The 25,425-nt window shown below is 48.1% G+C and overlaps 1 protein-coding gene across 3 annotated transcripts in view; it reads left to right on the top strand.

Moving 5' to 3' along the window:
• Nucleotides 1–6,296: 6,296 nt before the first annotated feature.
• The window catches only part of glu (structural maintenance of chromosomes 4-like protein gluon), a 112,393-nt gene continuing 93,264 nt past the window's right edge, over nucleotides 6,297–25,425 (top strand). For 2 of the 3 annotated variants that reach the window (XM_077630811.1, XM_077630812.1), the window contains exons 1-7: nucleotides 6,650–6,805; nucleotides 7,841–7,930; nucleotides 8,097–8,239; nucleotides 8,772–8,963; nucleotides 9,082–9,258; nucleotides 12,118–12,282; nucleotides 21,266–21,393. In XM_077630811.1, the coding sequence (XP_077486937.1) occupies nucleotides 6,721–6,805; nucleotides 7,841–7,930; nucleotides 8,097–8,239; nucleotides 8,772–8,963; nucleotides 9,082–9,258; nucleotides 12,118–12,282; nucleotides 21,266–21,393 (980 nt within the window). In that variant the 5' untranslated portion in view covers nucleotides 6,650–6,720. Of the gene's footprint in view, nucleotides 6,440–6,649; nucleotides 6,806–7,840; nucleotides 7,931–8,096; nucleotides 8,240–8,771; nucleotides 8,964–9,081; nucleotides 9,259–12,117; nucleotides 12,283–21,265; nucleotides 21,394–25,425 lie in introns of those variants that run through there. The other variant, XM_077630813.1, reaches the window with a different exon arrangement.

The following is a 25,425-nucleotide window of genomic DNA, read 5'->3' as shown; positions in this document are numbered from 1 at the left end:
ACGTGTGTTCTTTTACTGAACACGACTGCATGAGGTGCGGGCGCGCCGACTAGCATGCTGAGCGGTTGTTGCAACAACGTGCATCATGCGCTGCATGCATGTGTTTACTTTTTAGTTAACTTAACCGACTTCGAGTACTAATATAACTTTATTAGTAGAAAGGAAAGACGCCGGGTACGGGTCCGTCGAGAGCACTATGGTCGAGAGCTGCAAGAAGCTGGCGAGGGCCGCCGTCCACCTCCGTCGCCGCCTTCTCGGGTGGTCACTCACGTTCCACGAAAGTCGGCGGGCCCGTGTGAGGCTCTGTTATCATCAACGAGTGGAATAATTTGCGTATATCCGCCGTTTATCGCAAAGCGCAAGCCATCGTCGCGCAAGCCGTCGTCTGCTTCCATATGGCGGCTGCAGCTGCACCATTTCGGCACCGACCATTGAGGAGGAGCACAGTTCTGCTGCACTTTCCTGAACTCGACCTGCACAACGTCTGCACTTTTTTTGGAACGAATGGCGTCGTGCAGACAGCGTCATCTTGCACCGCTGAAACGAATGGCAAAGTGCAGCACTGCGAGAACCAGTTCACGTAGTGCAGGTGAATCTAACCAATGCCCCCTGAAGAACATGCCTGAAGCGTCAGGGGTTTTTCTGCCTGCCGTACGGCGGCGCTGTCAGCTGACCCTCTAGCAGACTACTCGTAGGCAGCACAGAAATTTCTTGTGACTGCCGTTTCAGCAAAAAGTATGCCTTCTGGTGCGCTGTTTCTTATATTATTTGTGTGGAGTGTTTAGTGTCACCGTTTAACAAGTGACACGTTGATGACTGCAGTTGCTGGAGGGAGTAGCGAGCGAAAATGCGTTGCTGTTGCGTTCCGTTTTGCACGTCCAGTCAGCGAAACAAGAAGCCCGGCTTTTCGTTCTATGAAATTCTTGCCGACTTAGAACCCTGGGAAGGATGGCTCAAGGTAATTAGAAGGAAAAACTGGCAGCCAAACACCACATCATATTATTCTGTAGTTTGTAGCTTGCATTTCCAGCCAAGTGGCTTTCGGGAAGACCCCAAGTTAACGATGTCGAAAAAGGGTGTCGTGCCAAGCATCTTCAATCAGTACCCGTCGTACCCAAGGCCGGCACCAACGAAATCCTGCGACGACAGCAGTATAAAAAAGCGAAAACGCGAAGACTCGCCTGTGGGCACCGTCCATATTCCTGAACCTGGACCATCGGGCCTGACCGCCGTAGAGGCCGTAGAGCTTTACCTGGCGGCTAGCGAATCATGTGATGCAGCTGGCACAGTGTGTCCTGTTCCCGTCCGTCAGACCGCGTCCGTCTTACTCTCGTCCGGCACCCATACAGACAAACAAAAATCATCAGCGGCTTTCCTTGACCGAAAAAAGTGGCGCGATAAGGAACGTGCTTGGAAGTCACGAAATGAAAGGCTCAAATGCACTGTTGACGCATACAAAAAAGGACTGGAACGCCTCAAGGAAAAATGCCACGTAAAAACGTTCCTTCGGATTGTGGCAGACTCCGAACACGACAAGAAAGCCATGGAGTACTAGATCAGGTTGTTAACTATACGGCAAAAAAGCCAGTGTGGAGTGAGACCACCGTCCGACACTGCATCATAATGCACAACATTTCTCCCAGGTGCTATGAGCATCTCAGAGCAGAACAACTCCTTGCCCTGCCTAGTAGAACCACACTTAACAAATGCATGGGGACCTGCTCAGGAGAAGTTGGGTTCAGTAGCCTGGTCAAGAGAAGGTTGAACACAGAGCTAGATTGCGTAGTCACCTCACAATCAAGTGTGTTGCCTAGTCATAGACGAGATGCACATCAAACAGAAGCTGGAATATCACAGGCAGAGCGACGCTTTTCTGGGAGACATTGATATCAGCCCAGATCTTGACCATCTCCTGCCAGTGCGGGAAGGGGTGAACTCGCCAATTCTTTGTTGTGTTTCCTGCTCTGCGGGCTGCACGCCAGGTTCAAAATTCCAGTGGGGTATTTCTTCACCAAGGGATGCACAGGCGAAGTGCTGGCAGAAGCTATCAGTTCTTAAACGTAGGCCCGACAGTCGGGTTCATGTGCAAGATGAACAAGTGGTTTGTAACCATGGACGTCAGTAACCGCGTAGCCAGCACATTCATCAGAACTATACCTGGGCACAAAAGAATTTTCGGACATTGATGATCGAAGGATGCACTAGCTGGAGCACGAATTCTTTGAGTACATGGAAGGCCTGAAAAATGCGAGCACCCAAGAGAACTTCTTAGCTTAAGAGACCTACCACGCCCTCATGTTCACGACACTGTCAAATGTGCACTGCATCCGATTCTTGCTAAATGAGTGCAACTTCAAGTTCGTCTAGACGCGCAAATTTTCAAGTGACCCCATTGAGTCTCTCTTCGGCTCTCTGTGGCGTTCAGCAGGATGTAATGACATGCTAGATGTTAGAAGTGTTTTAAGCGGGTTGGAGAAAATGCTACGTACAGGCATTGCTGCAGCCTCAGAGAACAGCAACGTCAGAAGCTCCACTTCCTTTGTCTGATCCCGTGCCATTGAGAATTTAACTGAAGCTGGGCCCGCCACTGCTGCTGAAAACGAAACTATAGAACCGGCTACAAACGCACTCCAAGATGTGTATGTCGTCGCAGCCTTTCCTGCCGACTCCGGAAATGGCAGCTATCAGCCTTATTGGGGGCTACATAGCTCGTGTGGTTTCCGAGAAGGTCGAATGTGATAGCTGTGTGGCTTTGGTGCAAAAACCCAAAGGAAACGCTGCTGTAGACAGTTTGACTGCCCACCAAGACAGGGGTGGACTCTTACCCGACGTCAGCACTCCTAAAAGTGTTACAGGGCCCCAAGAAGTTCGTCGATATCATGCTCAAAGACCGAATGCATCTTCAAAGGCCACTGGACACATGCTTGCTCTATGGTATGAATAAAATCACGGGTTTGCTTGTCCTGACCTGCGAGAACATGGAAAGCGGCCACAGAGAAGCACTACTGCATATTATAAGCAAGAAGTTCATCAAACCATTGATAACAAACCATGCACTTGACATGAGAGACAAAAACGCAGTTGCAAAGATGTACAAGAAACCTCTTTCCCGAAAATTCTTGAAACTGCAGTAAGAAACGATTTCCGCCGCCTTCATCGCACCGACGCATGCCATTTTTCCTTGTAAGTGCGCACGTGTCTGGGCCTTCAAGCGCAGTTTTTTTTAATATTCACAAGTCGCTCGCCATGTCTGATACTCCCCTTGTTCCAGCTGTCATTTCATCAACGCATGTGCTTGTCATTTGAAATCCGGTCAGTCAGGCCTGCTGTGTTTTTACTCCAAACGTCACTGCAGTGTGCGCGTGTGCATCACAAAGGAACCTAGTGAGCTGTGTTTCTTGCGGAAATAATGAAGAAGAGCATGGCTTTATTTGAAATCCGTCAACGTTATTCAAGGAGGTACCGTTCGGCGAAGGCTCGTCGGAAAAATAACCAGAAACAGCGCAGGCTGGGCCTTCCAAGATCTGCTCACCCGATCGAAACATCTCTCGCAATGCTCCGCAGCAAGATTGCAACAGACGCGGGCTTCGCAAAGTTCTAAGAACGTTAGATATGAGGGATGTGCCCCCTGCGGGCCAGTGACTCCCCAGGCAAGTTACCGCGACGTCTCCGGCTTCCATTCATTGAGCGCCATATGCAGTCCTCCTTTGCTATGGGTCATTTGGCTACAGTTGAGAGCTCAGGTAATTCCTGTCCTTATTCTATCTCGTGGATTTTTTTCCCTTTTTGCTTGTCCGAAGTAGTTATTGATTTTTTGCCATTGGCAGCACTACAATATACAATCATGCATCATCCAATGTAAATACTTATTTTGCGGCATTTATCGCCACTTCAAGCACTTGTTGGAATATGAATTTTTCGAACGTGTTCTTTTTGTTGCAAACCGTCCAAAAGTTACTGGTTATGCAGCAGACAAAAGGTCCTAACGGCATGATAGAACGGGGTGCACAGGACGCTTTTAGATTTCGAAATCGAAACTGATTATCATCTTTCAGGAAGTCAGCTTAGATTCTTTAAGCATTTGCTGCACTCTAAGACATCCAAAAACATGTTTTTTTTTGTTGTTAACGAACTAAAGGTTCTTGCTCGAAGCCTGAAAACAGAATGAGACAGCATGGTCGGGAGCCACGCATCACAGTCTCCCAGCCATTGATACCGAAATCGATGGATGGATACGGCTGAACCCAGTAGCTCTATGGCTGAACCTTTTAAATCGGGTGGTGGCTCAAGCCACCTAGCCATGTCTTGTGAAATTTTACTCCTGTCTTGCTTTTAGCCACCAATCAGATAACCTTCGCTTGGTTACTCCTAACCTCTTAAAATCCACTTTCCCTTCACTATTCCTAAACCCCAATGCCTTGGGTAAGTCAGCCCCGCTGCTTTCCACTGTAGGGTGAAGCCCTTTACAGAAAAGTATCAAGTGTTCAGCCGTTTCCTCCTCCTCTCCGCACGCAATGCACAAAGTGTCTATCTCCTGGTACCTGACTCTCTACGTCTTAGTCCGCAAAACTCCAGTCCTGGCCTCAAACAACAAAGAGCTTCCCCTACAATTGTCATAGATATTTTCTTTGACAATTTCCTGTTTAAAGGTCCGGTATGTTCCCAGTGCCGATTTCGTCAGCATCCCTGTTTTCCACAGAGCTCTCTCTGTTTCTTTAACCTTTTTCTTAACCGATAATTGCTGATTTGCCCCCTTACTGCGGTCCAGATATTTGCTTGTCAATTTTCTAGTTCGCTTTCTCCATTTCGTGTCAACATTCTTTATATACAGGTATCTGAAATCTTTCCTAGCCCATTGCCTTTCCTCCATCTTTCTCAATCGTTCCTCAAATGCTATCTTACTGCTAGCCTCTCTGCTCTCGAAAGACGCCCATTCCATATCACCCTGTGCCCCCTGATTTGGTGTATTGCCATGTGCTCCCAAAGCTAGCCTCCCTACTCCTTGTTTAATTTCCAGCCTTGCTTGAACATCTGATCTCATACACAGGACCGCATTACCGAAGGTCAGGCTAGGGACCATCACCCCTTTCCAGATCCCTCTTACCACCTCATACCTATTGTAATTCCACAGTGCCCTATTTTTCATGACAGCTGCATTCCTACTAGCTTTATTCGTTACATATTTTTCGAAGGTCATTTTCTAGCGCCGCCTCGCGGCCAGTCTGCGCACTGTCGTGGCGATCTCGGGCGCCCATTGAAATCGAGCTGACGCTTCAGGCATGTTCTCCAGGAGGCATTGATCGAACGGACCTAACATTAATGACGAATTCCATTGCTGGATCCGAAGCGAGGCGCTTGAATCGCAAAAGAGCGCCCCAAACCGCTTCGGAGCACAGCGACCGTTGTCGACCAGCGGAACATGTAGAGCGCGCAGCAGAAGCACTGGTTCCGGAAGTTGAGGTCTGGCAATTCTGGCGCCAAAATACGCGTGAGGTCCTCTCTCTTCCTTTCACCTTTCACTCCCTCCTTTATCCCTTACCTTATGGCGCGGTCCAGGTTTCCAACGATAAATGAGAGAGAAACAGCGCCATTTCCTTTCCCCAAAAAACCAATTATTTTTATATACGCGTAAGCACACGACGAGAGGCGGCGAGTATAGCGGTGAGCAGGCACTTCTTTCGCGATGGAACCTACCAGTCGCTTCCCAATGGGCACTGTAACTCTCTTGGACGTCCCATGGACGTCCCAGACATCCACAGGACATCCAAGGGAGTTTCAGTGCCCATTGTTTTTGTTCATGTTACGCCTGAGGTGCACCGCATTTTGGTGAACCTCGTAGGCAGTGAGGAGCACAGTAATGCTCTAGGTAAGTTCATAAATGAATATATATCGCATGTCTGCAGAGTGCTTACGGGGCAGTTTCCAGGAAATCGCCCTTCGCAGGGGTTTCTGCGAAATGTTTCTCGAAAAATGCTCCGAAGACGTACTTGTCGTTGTCGCTGCTGCTGTCTGAGTGCGCGAACTCAGATTCCGACGAGCTCTCATCAGACAACACGAGGGCTATTGCTATTCCATACGATGCCATAATTGAGAGCTGTAACCGCTATGATGAAGGTGACGAAGACGACATACGCGCGCAAAACGCGCGCGAAACAGCGCTCAGTGTCCCCCGCTGACGACAAAAATCACATGTGTGTTTCGGAAGTGACGACATCGCTTTGTAGCCGATAGATTGTAGCCACCCATGGAGAAATGTAGTCACCTTACTAGTGCGCTCCGTATGAAACGGAGTTGCTACAAACGACCAGCGAAATTCGCGCGGTCGGTCCAGGTCGACCAGTGGAACTCGAATTCGTCATCGCGGAGCAAGAAAAGCTGCTCCAGCACGAGCAGTGGAAATCGCCATAGGAAACTCTATGTGTACAGGTATAGTGCCTAGGCAGGTATCCTCCTTCCTATTATGTAAATACAGGATGGATGGAGCGATGGATGGATGGATGGCTGATCCCTTGATTCCAACTATTACAAAAATTACACAGTATTCAAGAAATGTATACATTAACGATGAATTTTTTGGTGATTTGAAGCGCTGCAAGTGTTAAACTTTTTAACTTTTTATCATGCGTTTATGCTTGACGTTAGGCCTGGTTTAGCCGGTTGCATTCCGCGCTTGGCAACCCAGAACGCGCGGTTTTGTCCCGATTTGGCCGTTGTCGGTTGATGAGCGTTGAACCTACTCGAAATCTCACACGAGGAGAGTTTACTGCTTTGGTTCAAAGATCCGTCACTACTTTCATTAACGCAGGCAAGTAAACTTCTCGCACTTTCGCAAACCTATTGTATGCCAAGATAAACATCACTTTTTGTCCCTTGACCAGGTCTGCGTACCCAGTCATGTTGTGGACGGCGTTTCGCTTATGGCACTGCGTAATGCCGTAAGCGTTGCGTAGTGCCGTTTGGGCTGTCTGACTGTCCAGTCTCGGAAGACGCGTGAATGAGCAAATAACGCGTTTATTTTACGAACAGCTCACGATTACGATATGGCAGTAGCGCGCGCTCGCGCCACGGACGCGATATTTCGATTTCCTGACCTCCCAAAATCCGTGACACCTGAATTATAATAATAATTGGATTTTGGGGAAAGGAAATGGCGCAGTATCTGTCTCATATATCGGTGGGCACCTGAACCGCGCCGTAAGGGAAGGGATAAAGGAGGTAGTGAAAGAAGAAAGGAAGAAAGATGTGCCGTAGTGGAGGGCTCCTGAATAAATTCGACCTCCTGGGGATCTTTAACGCGCACTGACATCGCACAGCACACGGGCGCCTTAGCGTTTTGCCTTCACTAAAACGCAGCCGCCGCGGTCGGATTCGAACCCGGGAACTCCGGATCAGTAGCCGGGCGCCCTAACCACTGAGCCACCGCGGCGGGTCACACCTGAATTCCCGACCACAACTTGGGGGCGGATTTGTGAAGAGGGAGGGGGGTCGCACCGCTCCCGCCCACCCCCAAAGCGAGAAATTTTGCATAGAAAAATCGCGTCGAACCCCATTTTTTTTGTCGGCCAAGGAAGTCGAAGAAATACATGTTGCAAAAAGGAACCACCCCTGCCACAACTTTTTTCCTTTTATTTCACAGTTTTTCGCAATGTTTAGCCGTCGTTCTTGCTTCAAGCTCCGTCCCATACGCACTGCGGCATGTCAGCGGTTCCTGCCTAAATGCGTTGGCAGAGATCTGCTTTTTCATTTTTCATTGAGAAGCTCGCTAGTGCATCTGGTTTCGTGTGCTGGTTATTAGTGTTGCCTAATTTCGCTTTTTTGTTTGTTTGCTTGGCTGCTGTAGTCCAAGGCAGCCTGATTATGGCAGAGAACGGTGCTGTCGAGAACCATGCCGAGGAGGTGGAGGAGGATGAAGACGAAGAAGGAGGATTTCGTGAGTTCTGAGCAATGTTTTGAACAACCGTATGTGCTTTATTGCTGTTTTTTGGTACTTTACACTCCAGCCTCAGTGACAAGCATTGTCATAGTGATTTTATGTGCACAGCTTGCAAACCATTTCAGCAGAGCCTGTGTGAAAGTTGCATTTTACCTTGCTACAGGCATAGACGACATCTATGTCCCTCCACCACCTCCAGCATCGTGCACATTTGACCCAACTGGTCCCCGCCTCATGATAAAGGAGATTGAGAACATCAATTTCAAATCATACGCCGGCAAGAAAATAATTGGGCCATTTCACAAGGTGTGTGTAAGTGCATGACAAGGTGCACCATGATGTTCAAATTTCAAGGGGGCACAAGATGTAAGGGAGCAACTACTTCTATCAGATATTGAGGCTCTGTTTTCTGAGATTTGGTATGCCTTGCTTGGGCTTTTTTGACATTGTAACCTGGAAGCCGTTCTGGTTTTCCCATAACTGTTTTTGTAGTGCTTGTATTTAGTTTTAAATGTTGCTACTTTTCTCTTGTGGTTTGCTACTGAAGCATGTTCTCGGGTAATTTTGGTTTATTTTGCACTCATTTACTAGGTTAGCTGATTGTGCAGTGGATTGTTGCTTTTCAGTATGGATGGACATTTTGCGTATGGCTACGTAATGCATTTTATTTGGTTATGGCTGCAGCAAAAAAAATTGCTTCGTAAATGCAGTCTGGAGCTTCAATTTGTAGTGTTTTAAGTTGCAAGAATTTCTCCTACACATAGGATATGCATGAAAAGTGTAGTCATCTTTCTTGCACTGTTTCATATTACATCTAAACATATTTTCTTTTGTTCAGAATTTCACAGCCATTGTCGGACCAAATGGCAGTGGCAAGTCAAATGTCATAGACTCCATGCTCTTTGTCTTCGGCTACCGAGCACAGAAGATTCGGTCCAAGAAGGTTGGCGTCCTCATCCACAATAGCACAAACCACACAAATCTGGACAGCTGCACAGTGAACGTCTACTTTCAGAAAATAATTGATGTGGTATGTTGAAGCAAAACCAATGCTTCTGCTGCATCTCTAGTTTATAAATTTTGTTGCAGACCATTTGGTCTGTCGTATTGCTTACCCTCTCCCATCCCTCTTTCTCTGTCTGCGACAGGACGAGAACAGTTTTGAAGTTGTTCCGGACTCGGAGTTTGTGGTTGGCAGAACTGCTCACCGTGACAACTCCTCGTACTACACAGTGAACGGTCGTCGTTGCACATACAAGGAAGCCACAAGGATACTACGCTCATTTGGAATAGATCTTGACCACAATCGATTCCTCATTCTTCAGGTTTATACTTTTTTTGTCACTGCCTGTTAATCCATGAAATGGGAGGGACGTTGCATTTAATTAACCTTGATTAGTTGTGGAGCAGTCACCTAACCCTTTCAGGGACATATCTGCAGCGCAGCTGGAGGACTACCTATTTGGAAATGGTTTGAATAGTGCTGTCTGAAAAATTCATTGCTAAGTTTATTGCCAGGAAGTATGTTTCCCATGGCACAATAGGTGTGTAAAAAACATGGTAAAAAAGCTTCCAGATTTCAGACAGTTGATGTGAAAAAAGGCCTCCAAATCTTTGCTGCAGTTGTAGGAAAATGGCCCCCCTGCTTCCCGATACTGTCTGAAGGATTGAATTCAGCAATGCGATTGCTGCGCCGAACTACTCCCTGCTATATGCTGCTACATTGTGGCAAAGTATTAGTCTGCTCCAAGCCTGCGCCAAAATTCCGTACTTGTTTCAACAGCAAAACTAGGTCCCTGAGCGTTGTGTGTAGTATAGTAAGCGTCAACATCGAATCTCGTGTGTCCTAGGTGGCACTAGCGGCCACCTTAATTTTTTCTAGAATGCTTCAGCCTGCGATTAGAATGCAGTCGGGCACCATGTGCTTGTGTTGTCACGGGCGTGTCACAGAAAAAGAAAAGCAAAAGTGAAGCAGGCCAACTGTCATCAGGATCTTGCTATGGTCGACCTGAGGTGTGGAGGGCAGGCTAGTGTGTGTTGTGTCTTTGTCCTCTCCAAAATGATCGATAGCATTTGCCAGAAGTTTCAAAATGAGCATGCGGTTTCACTGACGCTGAGTGATGCAGTTTATCATTGTTATTGTTCTGCTCGGGGGCAATGGTGCTTGTGTTTTCTATTGCTTTTATGGGGAGGGTAGTTTATGGGATCCAACTCGGAGTCATCGTGTGACTGAGGCTCGTTGTAGGTGTAGTTCTTTCTTGATATGGCTTCCCTTGGCGTAGTGCCCAAGTGGATTGGTGCCTAGCCAAGGCAAGCTAAAGGAACACCCAAGCCAAGAGAGAGAGAAAAAAAAAGGAGAAATAAGAAAGAAGGGAAAATTTAGGACGCCATAGTGTAGAGAGGTATGGAAAGGGAGAAAACTGGCTAAACAAGGCTACAGCTCAGTTGCAATTGACTGCTCTTACTGAACGATTCAGCTAAGCCATAGCCTAGTTTAGGAAAAATTTTGCCTTGTTTTTTTAGTGCAAAAGCACTATTCCAATGGGCAAACGCCAGGCAACATCTTCTGATGTTTGTATGCTTGGGGTGGTTGTGAGTTTGCGACAAGTGAAATCATCTGCGACTGGATTTGAACCTGTGGCGGCGCGAACAGATCAGCTTCGCTGGCCACTGCGTGAGCGCACTAGACTGTTGCCGCAGCCGAACACGCCTAGTGTTAAACTGCAACACACTCACGCGCTGTGCATTTCATATAGTCTTCTTCTTCAACTGATACTACTATCAAACTCACTTTGAGGTATGTGGCAGTAGTGACAAAGATGTGCGTTGCATACGTTGGTGTGGACAACATGGCAGAAACACTGCACTAGAGCAAATATGGGTTGGCGTTGACAACATTGCTGCAGAAACAATGCTCTGGAGCACACGTCGCTGGCGTACTTTCGGTAAACTGCCATTGATGATGAAAAAGTTGAAGGCGTGCATAACTGACTCCCTGGGTCAGTGGACACTTTATTCGCGCTTCCAGGTATGTGGTGATGGTGTCCACCTGCAAAAAACTGTGTTTTCGCATAATATTTCGTGCTTAGCAATGCTAAACTGCCAGCCATTTTTTGTAAACCTCGAATTTGTGAAAAATGCAGATAGAGGATTGGCAGAGACCAAATTGGGCAAGAGAAAATATTGGGGCATGGTATGTGCAGACGAGCGCGAGGAGGTTGGTTGGCAGCAGCCGATCAGGGTGTGTGGCATATATATGGGTGCGTGCACACCACCCATGCGCGCACACATTTTCTTTCATTGGTGCCGAAAGAGGCTAGAGAAATGGCTATCTTTTTTTTTCTAATTTGCCAGCGTGTGCTTACGCGTTGGCATTGAGAACATTGCTGCAGAAAGGTGGCACTGGAGCACAGGCCACCAGCACACGTTGTGTAAATTGGCATTGATGATGAAAAGGTTGAAGGCGCTCATTACTGGCTCCCTGAGTCAGTGGACTCCTCATTTGCGCTTTCAGGTACGTGGTGGTGATGTCCACCTGCAAAAAACTCTGCTTTTGAATAATATTTCGTGTTTAGCAATGCTAAACTGCCACATACCTCATAGTCAGTTTGATAGTGGTATCAGTTGAAGTGAAATGCACAGTGCTAGTGTGTGATACATTTCGTTTCGGTATCAGACATTGTGTCCACTTTTGCTTTCAGTTCACCTGGCTCAATCTGAACGACATATTTTTCACAGCTTATCAAAAAAAAATTAACTATGGCTGTAGTCATGTACGTTCGCATGATGTATACGGACATATGCCCTGCAGCCTCATTTTACTGCCCCAAAGTGGCATTACTGGTTGATCAGAATCTGAATATTCTCAGAGTCTGGAAAAGTTTGTAGTTTTCTTTTTAAAGAAATACAGCTTCTTGAAACTTTTGCAACCTGTGAATGCAGCTCTGTTTTCATGCTGCACCAGTTGTTGCACACAGTGCTTTCAAGTTGATCAGACATCGTCTCAATAATTATTGCTGCACACTTACAAATTGACCGGAATGTGAAAAGGAACTTAGACCAGATAAAGAAGAGGTTAAAAAAACCATGCTCAGAATGTTGCTTCTGCTTTGCCCTTCTCCAAATGCACGCAAATGCAGTAGCTTGTCGAACTGCTGCATGTGCTGTACTTTTTTGCCTTTCAGGGAGAAGTGGAACAGATTGCCATGATGAAGCCCAAGGGACAAACAGAGCATGATCAAGGAATGCTCGAATTTCTAGAAGACATTATTGGCAGCTCCCGCTACAAGGAACCAATTGAACTCTTGAGTAAGCGTATTGACACACTCACCGAAGAAAGAACTGAAAAGGCAAGTGGGGATGCAAAGCTCAGTTTTTATGTTTTGTTCAGCCTCTCATTTCAACATTGGCCTTGATCAATACTGCAATACTAGTATGTATATCATAGCACGTAGTGGTGACGGCAGTCGAAGGAGCGATGAAAACGGACAAAAGGTCTTCTAAAAGAAAACTGATTATTGGGCTGACTTGCGCCCACAATGGACTGAATCACTCGGCGGCGGCGAAGCTAAAAGCGTGCTCGGCGGTCGTCGAACAGAATGCCCGACACTGTCGGCCGTGCTCAATTTAAAGCTGATAGCGAACTTTCGAGATAAAGCGTGCAAAGTTACTAGAACATTCCAGAACAACGTAGAATCAGCCCTGCCTGGCTACGATCAATCGATCTAAATCTAGTCGCGTCTTGCGTCGTAAACAAAGCAATAAAGTGGTGTGGTGGCAGATTTGAAGAACGAACAAACACTGCAAATATTCGCGGCATTACTCTCCTCTCAAAGAAGCATCGTCCCGATGCATTAAAACAAATAATGTGACTAGTAAAGAGATAAAACGGATCTTGCGAAAATAGAGTATGGAAATGCAGCCTCCTTTAGCGCGCATATTACGGCTTCAGACGGACTACATGGACAACTTCTGGTCGTACGCTGCGTCGCTGGGATGCAGTCATTGCGTCAGGGGTGACTTCATAATCCAGCTCACCTAGCCGGCAAAGAACCTTGTACGGGCCGAAATAGCGGCGCAAAAGCTTTTCACTCAATCCACGGCGGCGAATGGGCGTCCAAACCCAGACTTGGTCTCCTGGCTTGTATTCCATGTTGCGTCTTCGTAGATTGTAGCGTCTTGGCGTCGGACTGCTGCTGATCTTTGATCCGTAATCGGGCAAGCCTTCGAGCTCCTGCGCGTTGAAGGTAGGCGGCAACATCGACGTTCTCTTCTTCTGTAACGTTGGGCAGCATGGCGTCTAGCGTGGTCGTGGCCTCCCTGCCATGGACGAGCCTAAAAGGCGTCATCTGGGTGGTCTCCTGCACTGCGGTGTTGTAGGCGAAGACGACGTAAGGCAGGATGACGTCCCAGGTTTTATGTTCGGCATCAACATACATAGCGAGCATATCGGCGGTGGTTTTATTCAGGCGCTCGGTCAGTCAGTTGATCTGCGGATGGTATGCAGTTGTCCTCCGGTGGCTGGTTTGGCTGTAACGCAGGATGGCTTGCGTTAGTTCCGCCGTGAATGCTGTTCCTCTGTCCGTGATGAGCACATCAGGGGCGCTGTGTCGAAGAATGCACTCCATGAAAAATTTGGCGACTTCTGCTGCTGTTCTATTCAGTAGGGCTTTCGCCTCGGTGTAGCGGGTCAGGGGGCGGCAGAAGGTTAGATGGGCGGATGAGATTAAGAAGTTTGCAGGCAAAGGGTGGATGCAGCTGTCAAAGGATAGGGTTAATTGGAGAGACATGGGAGAGGCCTTTGCCCTGCAGTGGGTGTAGTAAGGCTGATGATGATGATGATGATGATCCACTTATTTCCAGACATTGACGTTAGAAAAGGGCCAAGCAAGTCCGTGCCAATCTGCTGAAAGGGCCTTGAGGGAGGTTCAATGGGGTTCAGAAATCCTGCTGGTCGTGTGGGAGGAGTCTTTCGTCGTTGACAATCTCGGCAGTTTTCACATAATGTGCGACATCGGCAGACAGTCGGGGCCAGTAATACTTGTCTTGAATGCGGCGGAGGGTGCAGGTAAACCCGAGATATCCAGCTGTCGGCTCGTCGTGTGAAGTGTGTAGAACTTCTTCGTGGAGACAACCAGGTACAACAAGGAGGTAGGCTGTTTTGCTCGCTGCAAAGTTCTTCACAAGGACCTCATTCTGCATACAGAACGAAGACAGTCCTTGCTTGAATGAAGCAGGGGGTGAAGAAACCTTCCCTTCCATGTACTCGATGAGGCGTTTTATGTCGGGGTCTGAGCGTTGCTGCTGAGAATAAAAGCTGGGGCTGATGGGTCCGAGGAAGGCGTCCTCATCATCGTCCGGCGGCGGTGTATCTACAGGGGCTCGTGAGAGGCAATCGGCGTCAGAGTGCTTGCGTCTGGACTTGTAAACGACGGTGACGTCAAACTCCTGGAGACGCAGACTCCATCGAGCGAGTCGGCCAGAGGGGTCCTTCAAATTGGCAATCCAGCGCAGTGCGTGGTGATCGCTGACCACCTTGAACGGTCGTCCGTACAGGTAGGGGCGGAATTTTGACATAGCCCAGATGATGGCAAGGCACTCCTTCTCAGTTGTCGAATAGTTAGCCTCGGCCTTGGAAAGGGAACGGCTAGCGTATGGAATGACTTTCTCCAGCCCATCGCTTTTTTGAACGAGGACGGTGCCTAGGCCCACCATGCTTGCGTCGGTATGAACTTCAGTATCGATGCGCACAGTCCGAGAAATCTGCTCACTGCTTTCTTGTCAGCCAGCGGTGGAAACTGTTCAATAGCAGCTGTTTTCTGCGGGTCTGGGCGTACTCCCTCCTTGCTAACGATGTGGCCTAGAAACAGAAGCTCTTCGTAGGCAAAGTGGCACTTCTCTGCTTTCAAGGTTAGGCCAGACGACTTCGTGGAGTCTAGTACTGTTCGAAGTCTTTAGAGGTGCTCTTCAAAGGTCGAGGCGAAGACAGCGACGTCATCTAAATATACCAGACAAATTTGCCACTTCAGGCTTGCCAGCACTGTATCCATTACTCGCTGAAACGTCGCTGGTGCGGAACAGAGACCAAATGGCATCACCTTGAACTCAAACAGCCCATCCGGAGTAATGAATGCTGTCTTCTCGCGATCTCTTTCGTCCACCTCAATTTGCCAGTAGCCGTTCTTGAGGTCCATCAGTGAGAAATATTTGGCATTGCAGAGGCGGTCCAGTGTGTCGTCGATGCGGGGGAGGGGGTAGACGTCCTTCTTTGTTATGTTGTTCAAGCGGCGGTAATCAACGCAGAATCGAAGTGCGCCGTCTTTCTTTCTCACCAGAACAACCGGTGCCGCCCATAGGCTGTTTGAAGGCTGGATGACGTTGTCGCGAAGCATTTCTTCGACTTGGTTCCTGGATGGCTTGTCGTTCTCGCGGTGACACACGGTAGGGGCTTTGACGGAGAGGTCGGACATGTTGGTCCGTTATAATGCGATGCTTGGCAATTGGTGTTTGTCGGACCTTCTGCGATTTCGAAAAACACTCACAGAAGCTTCGAAGCAGATTGCGGATCCGGTCTTGTCTGTTCCGGTGCAGGGCTGGGTTGATGTCGAAAGTGGGTGAGTTCTCTTGGTCAGGCAAATCTTCTGCGGAGTGGTCGGAGAGGGCGAAGGAGTCTCGTACATCGGATATTTCGTTGAAGAAAGCGATCGTCGTTCCTCTGTTAATGTGCCGGTATTCTTCGCTGATGTTACTCAGCAGTACTTCGGCCTGGCCATTGCGGAAATGTGCGATGCCTCTTGCGATGCTGATTCCTCGGTCTGGAAGCAACTGCAAGTTCCCCTCGATGGTGGCTTCAGTGTTAATGGCTTTCGTGGTGCCTACGGTCACGATAACGCATGAACGGGGTGGGACGCTCACTTCTCCCTCTAGGACACTCGTGGCAACGTGGTTTTCCCGAGTTTTCATAGAAGCGATAGCTTCGTCCGTCGAAAGCGTGATCAGCTTGGATCGCTGGTCGATGATCGCCTGATGCTCATTAAGGAAATCCATGCCCAAGATCACTTCTCGGGGGCATTGCGGTAGCACAACAAAGGTCTCAGGATAGGTATGTCCTTTGACAGTCATTCGCACTGTGCATCGACCTGATGGTGTTATGAGATGGTCCCCTGCGGTGCGAATTTGTGGGCCATCCCAAGCCATTGTGACTTTTCTCAGCTGCGCAGCGAATATTCCAGTCATCACCGAGTAATCGGCTCTTGTGTCGACTAGAACGGTAACTTTCCGGCCGTCGATAGTCACTTCTAAGGGTGTGTTCCAATACCTCCAAGTAGATGGCTACTTAGACGTCTAGCCGAACAGCTGCCATCTTGGGACGCGTTCCATTTCTCACGAAGCCGTCTAAGATGATTGCTTTGCCGAAGTCTATATCGATGCAGGCTAACTTGCTGTCTAAAGATGGCGGAGCTGATGTACGCGGGTGAGTGAGTCGTGCTCTTGCGGGCGTCGGACTGTACCCGGAGTATAGGAAAGGAAAAATGAGAGTCATTCCATTATGTTATTTGGTACGCAAACTAGTGGCTAATTAATCTTCGTGGACGTGCGATTCCTAGCAGTGAATCACACAGGAGAAAATCGTGCAGTTGAGAGCTCTGCTACAGCAGCGGACGCTGTAGGTCTGTTTACGTGGTCTGTTTACGTGATCCGGCATCTGACGATGCGAGATCCTAATTAGCACCTTGATTTTAGGGATGAATACTCGTCGCTGTCGTTGGGTTCATCGGCGGGTGTTAAGATGGCTGGCGTGACGGTTAACAAATGTGTTTTTCTGTTGCTGTATTAGTTTCATCAACTCTTTCGCGTGCATTCTTTTTTATCTCTGCAGTCTCAGAACAAACACACCGGCATGTCGCGAATTGATTTTAGTCTTTGCAGGATTAAAGCTCGCTGCTGTCTTTGGATTTCTCGCCGTCTCCGAGTACCACGTATGGCAGACAGCAGGTTTAATGGCATGCATGTGTTTTCCTGTTGCAGTGTATATTAGCCGTATTGCATTTTGCGCATATTGATTACAGTCTTTCGTATTCTTTCTTATGTTTATAGGACCATCTGGACGAGCACGTTCGAGGAGCGTGTACAGTTTAGCATCAATAATAAAAGAATAATCTCATATGTCTTTAGCGTCGTCTTCGGAGAGCGGCCCCGTCTGCTACAAGTAGACTGACCGATAGGCCCATCCACCAGTCCGATTTACGCGCAAAGTCATTGCATAAAAAATGTGCAAACTTGTTGAAAACACGTTTTTAATGATCGTTATTGCTCAGTTCGAGAAAAATTATAGTACAAGTGTTCATAAGTTTTAGTTACATTATTATGCCGCGAGGCGGCGTGAGCAGTAGACAAGTTCCAATATATGGACATGTAGACGGCTTCCTAGGCGTCACACTAGACGTCTTGTTTGACGTCTAGGGTTTTGGAACGCAGCCTATGTCGGAGGTCCTGGCTCTTGCATTGCATGTCGCTCTCGGTGTCGGGTCACGGCTTCGTCGCGTATGCGAGTCGCGGGTGGGGCATTTAGTCGAAGCTTTTCTGAGTGACGGCGTCGTTTTGAAGGCAGTTTGCGTCGCGGTCGAGGTTGTCATATTGTGCGGCGTCGGTGCAGCGAGTGTAAGTTCTTCATGTGGCGTCGCGGGTGCAGCGTCTTCATGGGCAGTGGTCGGTAGAGGATCTTCGGCGTTTCGCTCGTGAGCAACCTCACCTCCAGAGGTTGCTGTCTTTAGTTTTCGCTACGGGGGCTGGGAGACCTTCCTCGTATTGCGGCTGCGTAGCTGCGGCGTGGCGACGCAAAGCGCGAGGTTGACGGCGATGGTGAGCGCGAAAAGTGGTTCGGCGTGTACTCCTCTCGACGCAGGTACTCGTCGATTTCCTGTAGACGTTGTCCGAAGCGTGGTCGTGGGGCGTTAACGGCTAATCCTCGAAGACCGATACGTCGGTACGGGCAGTGACGAAGAATATGGCCGGCCTCACCGCAATGGAAGTACAACGGCCGGTTGTTAGAAGTCCTCCGGGCATCGCATTTCCTGGGGCTTGAGCGTCAATCGTAGGCTGGGCGGGCGGGGCCAGCGAGGTGGCGTTCGGGAACAAGTTGTTCATGTCGGACAGGATGCAGGGGTTGTCGTTGGGGCTGAGGAGTCCTTACTGCAGCGGCGTAGGACATGGCCTGGGGTTCTGTGGCCGTCGGGGTGCAGAGTGCCTGTTGCACTTCTTCCCGTACCACATCCATCAGAGTTGATGCTTGTGGCTGTGGGGAGGATGGCAGTAATCGGCGCAGCTCCTCTCAGACGATTTCGCGGATAACTTCCCGCAAGCTGTTGCTGGTGGTGGCCGTCGTGTCCGAACGGATTGCACAGGCAGAGGAAGGGCGATTGTACTGCCAAGCTCGGACGTTGAGGGTCTTCTCAATCGTGCAGGCTTCTTGCATGAATTCCTCGACAGTTTTTGGTGGCTGGTGGACGAGGCTGCCAAAGAGTTGTTCTTTTACGCCGCGCATTAAAAACTGAACTTTGTTTTCCTCGGTCATCTCCGGGTCGGCGCGGCGAAGTAGGCGCTTCATCTCCTCGACGTAACCACGGACGGGCTCATTCGGAAGCTGGATCCTGGACTCGAGGAGTCGTTCGGCTTTTTCTTTCCTCACGACACTGGTGAATACCTTCAACAGTTCTCTCTTGAATAGCTCCTATGTCGTAAGGGACGACTCGTGGTTTTCGTACCACGTGCGTGCGGAGCCATCCAATGAGAAAAATACGTGTCCAATTTTTGCCGCATCATCCCACTTGTTGAATGACGCCATGTGCTCAAATTGGTCCAACCATTCTTCGGGGTCTTCGCCTAGGGATTCATTGAAAGTTGGCGGCACCCGCAGCTGCTGCAGTGTGATCGGTGTTTACATCTTCAACGAGGTTGCGGTGCTCGTAGCAGCATCTTTTCCGTCTGGTGCGGTCCGGCAGGGTCCCAAACTCAGGCTCCTCTCCCTGGAGACGTCGGCTGGCTCGCTGAGCTGCTGGCTCATCCTCGAGCGCGACGTGCTGAGGGCTGGCGTCACGACTTGAAGGGTGCGTCCGGACCATGGAAGGCTACCCCGCACCTCCACCAGATGTCACGCAGTAGTGACGGCAGTCGAAGGAGCGATGAAAATGGGAAAAAGGTCTTCTAAAAGAAAACTGTTTATTGGGCTGACTTGTACCCACAATGGACTGAATCACTCGGCGGCGGCGAAGTGACAAGCGTACTCGGCAGTCGCTGAACAGAATGCCCGCCGCTGTCGGCCGTGCTCAATTTAAAGCTGATAGTGAACTTTCAAGGTAAAGCATGCAAAGATACTAGAACATTCCGGAACAACGTAGAGTCAGCTCTGCCTGGCTGCGATCAGTCCAGATAAATCTAGTCGCGTCTTTGCATCGCATACAAAGCAATAAAGGGGTGTGGCGGCAGATTTGAAGAACGAACAAACACTGCAAATATTCGCGGCAATAGAAACGACCTTTTATACTGTCTTTTGATAAGGAGACTCAATGAGACTGATCACCAGATATATTGGTTGTTTTCTATATGCTCTTCAGTGATTTGCCCATGACATTTGTGTGCGTTCATGTGGGTTTAAGTTTGCGTGTAATAGAGTAGCTAAGCTCTATTGTACAGTCACGGTCAAAAGTACACCGTATTTACACGATTGTAAGTCTACCTATTTTTCAAAATTTGAAAATTCGAAGTGGGTGGGTCGACTTACAATCGAAACGAAAACATAGCACTATAAGTAAAGGCAAGACAGACAAGATATCGGGCATGCTACAGCATGGTTGCATTTTTGTTGCGCGGCTCCGTCGCATCGCTCTTCGTGCTGGCCTTGAGCAGCTGCTATGTCAACCGCAGAACTTGCATTCCCTCCCCACGCGGGTGGTGGCCGGTGGCGGCTTTTATCAAAAGCAGCAAACTGACACCCCACACTCCCCACTCACGGCTGCAGACTGTAGTTGCTGATAAGCGGCGGCAGCCCGATAACGCAATCGCGTTCTATGGGAAGCTCAGATGTCCAACAAGTTTTCTTTTTACTTTCAAATGCGCGGGTGGCGGGCCGATGGCGGCTGTCGATAAGCAGCAAACTGGCACCCCACACTCCCCACACGTGACTGCAGACTGGGGTTGCTGTGATAAGCGGCAGTGGCGCCCGATAACGCAGTCTCGTTCTGCGGGAAGCTCAAGGGCCCAACAAGTTTTCTTTTTACTTTCAAATGTGCGCTCGGCGCCCAAGGGAGCGTTGATAGTTAATGGAAGGGCTGCTGCAGCCGCTGTTCCAATTGAGGCGGCACCCCCACTTGGAACAGCAGCGGTGCCGGGGAGTGTCGGTAGCCGACGGAAGAGCCGATGCCATTGACGCATATTTTCTCTTTGTCTCTGACGCATTTGAATACCACAGGCTGTGTTTCACATGTTTAATGTAGTGCTTCGTTGGTTGTCATTTGTGCTCCAGGTCTGGCAAGCGACCGGCGCTCGTTCACGGCTACATTCAAAATGGCTGCCATTCTTTACGCCGAAGAAAAGAACAGCTGCGCGCCGGGCCGCATGTTTGACATTCGCAACTCGTGATACAGGTGTGGCAGCTTCAGCGAGGAAAATTTTCAGCTGTTCCACGCGATGCCGTGATGTGGCTGTTTGCGAAGTGCGGGATTTCGCCGGATGACGACGTTAGAACGACGTGCTGTGGGACCGCAGCAGCAATCACGATGGCAGCGCTAGTCAGGACGGTGGTGCAAGTGTGGACGAGTAGTTCAGTGACTAACACATTTTCGTTTTGGAATGTGCCCATGGGCACACCCGCGCGCGGCAGCCGATAGCGGCTGGCGATAAACGGCGGCCGCTGGATAATGCTGTCACATTCAGCTATTCAAGGCCAAGCTTAAGCAACCTCAGTTTCTTTTTTTTTTTTAGGAAATGTGATTTGGGGGTGTCGACTTACATTCGAGCTGACTTACAATCCTGCAAATACGGTAGTATGTAGCCCATCGTGCTCTGTCTTCTTCAAATTATGTACATCCCTCATCAAAAGTTCCCAGGCCGCAGGTTCTGCTTTTTTGCTGTGTAGAGGGGCATTTACGACACACCTGAACCTCAGTCTCTGCTGGGGATATTGTTTTCGCCTCTGAGAACCTGGGTAGTTTCATAGCCATCTTGAGAGCCAGAATACATATTCAAGAAAAGCAGGTCCTGTAGCCTGGAAATTATTTACATACCTTGTACTTTCGAGTGCGCAAGTGTTGATGTTACTATTTTACTAATTTGCAGCTCAATCGTGTCAAGCTGGTGGAGAAGGACATGGAAGAGCTGAAAGGGTCGCGTGATGAAGCTGTTGAGTTCCTGAAACTGGAAAACGACATTGCTGTAATTGAGAACCAGCTCTTCCAGTACTACAGGTGAGTGGTGCGTGTTCTAGATTACGCTAGATTTTTTGCATATAAGTAAACTTTTTTTTTTTTTACATAAGTGACCATATGAGATTGGGGGGGTTCTAAAAGCTTGTACATAGAAGGTGAAAAGCTTCATCCATTAAAGAACTATGGGTATGCCCAAGTCACCTTAAAGGTGCACTAAAGAAGAATCTGAACTCGCCTTTTTACCGCAGTGACTCTATCTACACGTTCCGGGCATTCTTAGAAACTTCGAATTGTCCTGTGCGGCAGATTGCCCTAATTAAATCGAACTACACGTCCCGGCTCCCACCTTTTTTTGAACTCGACGCTGTGGGTAGGGGAAGGAGGAGGGACTGTAATGGAACAGGAGAGGTCTGCCTGTAGGTAGGCAGAGTCAACCAACGCATGGAATGCCTTTCAGCCAGTCCAGTGGCGGCTTCGCTTTTGCTTTTATTTAGTTTTTTAGGTTTCTGTGAATAAGTAGTTTCAGTCACAGACAATATAGCCACAAATTAGGCTCACGGAAATAAAAATACACGTGGGCTCTGATTTACATATCGCTCCGCTGATGGCAGAGCGGCAAACCGCCACGGTACTGGCTGACGCGTTGGTTGACTCCTCCTACCTACTGCGTTTAGTTAAAAAAAAAAAAGGTAGGAGCCAGGATGTTTAATCTGGTTTAATTAGGGCAATCTGCTGCGCAGGACAATAATTCGAAGTTTCTAAGAATTCACGTAACATGGAGATCGAGTTCCCGCGGTCAAAAGACGAGTTCAGTTTCCTCGTTAGTGCACCTTTAAGTGTGGAATGCAACGGCGTTAGATTTTGCATTTGTCGCAGCTTCTGTTGCAACTTCTGTGCGAGTTTGCATCAGTTTCTTTGCAATTGTTGGTCCATACTCCGCCATATTCAGGCTGCTAGCTGCAGGAGCAGGTATCTGCTATACTGGAACGGTGCCGACATTTGCATATACAGTAAAACCTTGTTAAAATGCAGCCGTTTAAACAGTGATTCTATTTTAAAGGCAGTAAAAACAAATCCTCGACTTGTCTCCCATTGAACATAATGCATTTTATGTCTGCATAAACTGCACCAGCTTATCACATACACATCGGTTAACACATACTGTTTCCACCTTTTATTGTACGCCAGTGCAATGAAATCACAGTGGTTGTGTTGTTCCCAAGGGCGGCCCGGTAGGCTATTGGAACGCAATGACGGCAAGTCATACTGCCAATGGAAAATTGTAGCTAAGCGTAGCAAAGTGGAGCCGCAGTGGTGATGACCAACGCCATCCTTGGGGCTCTCTTCGCAACACGAACTAACCGTGCAGTGGCCTTTCAGCAATGAGTATGCAGCGAGTTGGACATCTGCATCTTGTTGAAGCTGGGACAGAAACAGTGGGTGCTTAGCACAAGAGAAAAGTTGCAGATCGTTCGTGCTGTCCAACATGGCACGAAGAAATTGGCCAGGAATTGGCTTAGGAATTGGAAGGGCATGACGAGTAATACAGTCGTGCCCCATTAATATGGACGACTCGAATTATGGACAATTTTTCTGAGGACCAAACTTTTGGATGTATTTACGCCTCGTTAATATGGGAACTCGCTTTCCGGACAGTGGACAGGGAGAAAATGCATGGAGCTCATTGGGACTTATGTATGGTTAATCTGGACAGTGATGAGAAGAAAATCCCGAATGCCTCTGCCAGAAGTTCCGCCCCTTGTATTCTGAGTGCAGAACACCAGCGAAAGCCTGTGCGAAAGTGCATATGCCGTAGTAATGGCCTTATTATGTGCATGCGGTTTCATGTTTGGCAGTTGCAAGGTTCCTGGTCGACGATCCTTACTATTTGCCACATTCCATGAATGGTTGCGAAAAAAGTTATTTGTGCACCTTACATTGAAAACCACATAAAGCAGCTGTCATCTAAGTGACCACAGAGTTTTTGGGATGTGAACAATCGTAGTAGGAGATACTTCATCACACCAGGAGGCGCCATCACACGTCATATGGACCACTAGTCGCTACAAACGTTCTAAAAATTGCTGGTGGTTTCGCTCTGGTTAACCCTGGTTGAAAGCGAAAAGCTGCATCGCCCTGGCTACGATTGTGGTTGAGCGACTGGTGGTTTCTATAGGTAGCCATACTGACACACACACGCACGCACGCATGCGCACACGCACGCACACACGCACACACACACACACACACACTGTAGTAAACATTTTTTTATTTGTTAAACATCTTGCTTTCTTCGAAACGACATTAATGCCATTCACACAAGACAATATATACTATTTAATATAGCTTCGGTGACATTTACAATTGTATTATTACTCGTTGTATGCGGAGATATGGAATCAAATCCGGTTCCAAACGACGCCCAAACCCTGCAGATAATTTCAGAAACCCAAATTGAAAAAGAAATTTTTTTTTTTTGGGAAAGGAAATATTAAAACTAGGGGTGTGAATATTCGAAAATTCCCGAATACTCGGCAGCCATTGTATACTGTGCCGACTTTAATAAATTTGATTAGGGCAAAAGCGCAATATCTGGGCAAATTATCTGAATATAGAGTTCAAAGTTCCAGGGAAACACTATAAAGGCCCTGCTCTTTCTTCTCCATCGTTTATTGCGTGGACCGATCGCATTCCGATGGCGCTAGGCTTGACCTTGCGCGCAATTCCGCAAGCGGGCTTTTTCACATACCACACGTGCTGCGATCAAGATGGGGTACGACTCGCTTCTAACAATTGCAACGCAAAAGCGCGTTTATTTTTATCCTTCCGTAATATGTTATCTAATTAATTCCCACACCCATGGCATTCGTTCTGTCACCTTAACTCTTTGAGCGTGACCACCGCCATCTTGTTTTTGGTCAACTACGCTATGCGGAAAAGCCTACTTGCGGAATTTTGCGTGAGGCTCTCGAAGGGGCGAGTCGAGGTGTCACAACAGGGCAAGCGATCCTCTAAAAATCCCGCCTATTGCATGGTGCACTGTAACCCATGCACCTCTTAAGTGGGCATAACGGCAGGCATGACAACGTTCGGAGGGCCTCTGTCACTAGGTCAAAAAAGTAACCTGGCCACGTAGTTTTGGTTTCTGAGCTTCGCCACTCGCCCGTGGCACTGGCAACTGTCGGCCCGCGCATTCGCCAGTAGTACAATCTCGGTACCGTGCCGCTTTCAGGCACTGACTGACGCGTCACTGTTCATTTTTTTTTTTCCTTTTTAAAATCTGTCTTGCCATTCCGAAGTCAATGTGCGTTTCCATCTCGTTTATGTTCGCGATGTCTTCCAGCTTGCCAAGCCTCGGTGCTTGTCATGGGACTACAGGTGTTTGCACGATAGAGCCTCCTCATATGACTACCGCATTTTCGGTAGATTCTTTATTTTTTTTCAAGGCTGCAGGCATTTTATAAATTGACCTTAGAATAAGCCGGGCATTTCTGTCGGTTCTTTGAACTCTGAATTAATGAGGTTTTACTAGCCATCATGTAATTTATTTTTGTTTCCAGTCTTGTCATGTTATGGATTTCATTTTGCCTGACCACATTACAGGTTGGATTCTGTTATGCTGTTCAATTAAGTAGTATACATTTCTGCGCACATCATGTTTTTTTTTTATAACGGTGCTCAGCCAATCTAATTTTGTTTATTTCAATTGCAAAGGCCACACACTATTTTGAAAAAAATATGAGCAACAATGTTTGCGTGTTTATCTTTCCTTAATTTATTTTTTTTTGCTGACCAGGTACTCGATATTCGATTGGATATTCAAAGCCATTTTATCTTCGTATTCGTATTCGATTGATTCGTATTTGAAAATTTCAATATTCGCACACCCCTAGTTAAAACCAACTTCCTTTTGTGGTTCTGGTGTTCACCCAGATATGTGAGACAGGCCTAATTTCCTTTCCTTAAAACCAACTTTTCCTTCCCTTAGGGGCGATTCGGGTGTCCCACCAGATGCCAGATGCCATTCGGGCGGGTGTCCACTGAGATATGCAAGGCGGGCTTGTTTGACCT

Source organism: Amblyomma americanum, chromosome 7 (assembly GCF_052857255.1).
Source record: "Amblyomma americanum isolate KBUSLIRL-KWMA chromosome 7, ASM5285725v1, whole genome shotgun sequence".
In the NCBI taxonomy this organism is placed as follows: Eukaryota; Metazoa; Arthropoda; class Arachnida; order Ixodida; family Ixodidae; genus Amblyomma; species Amblyomma americanum.
The sequence above is the reverse complement of the archived record's forward strand: the minus strand, read 5'-3'. Positions and strand labels throughout refer to the sequence as shown.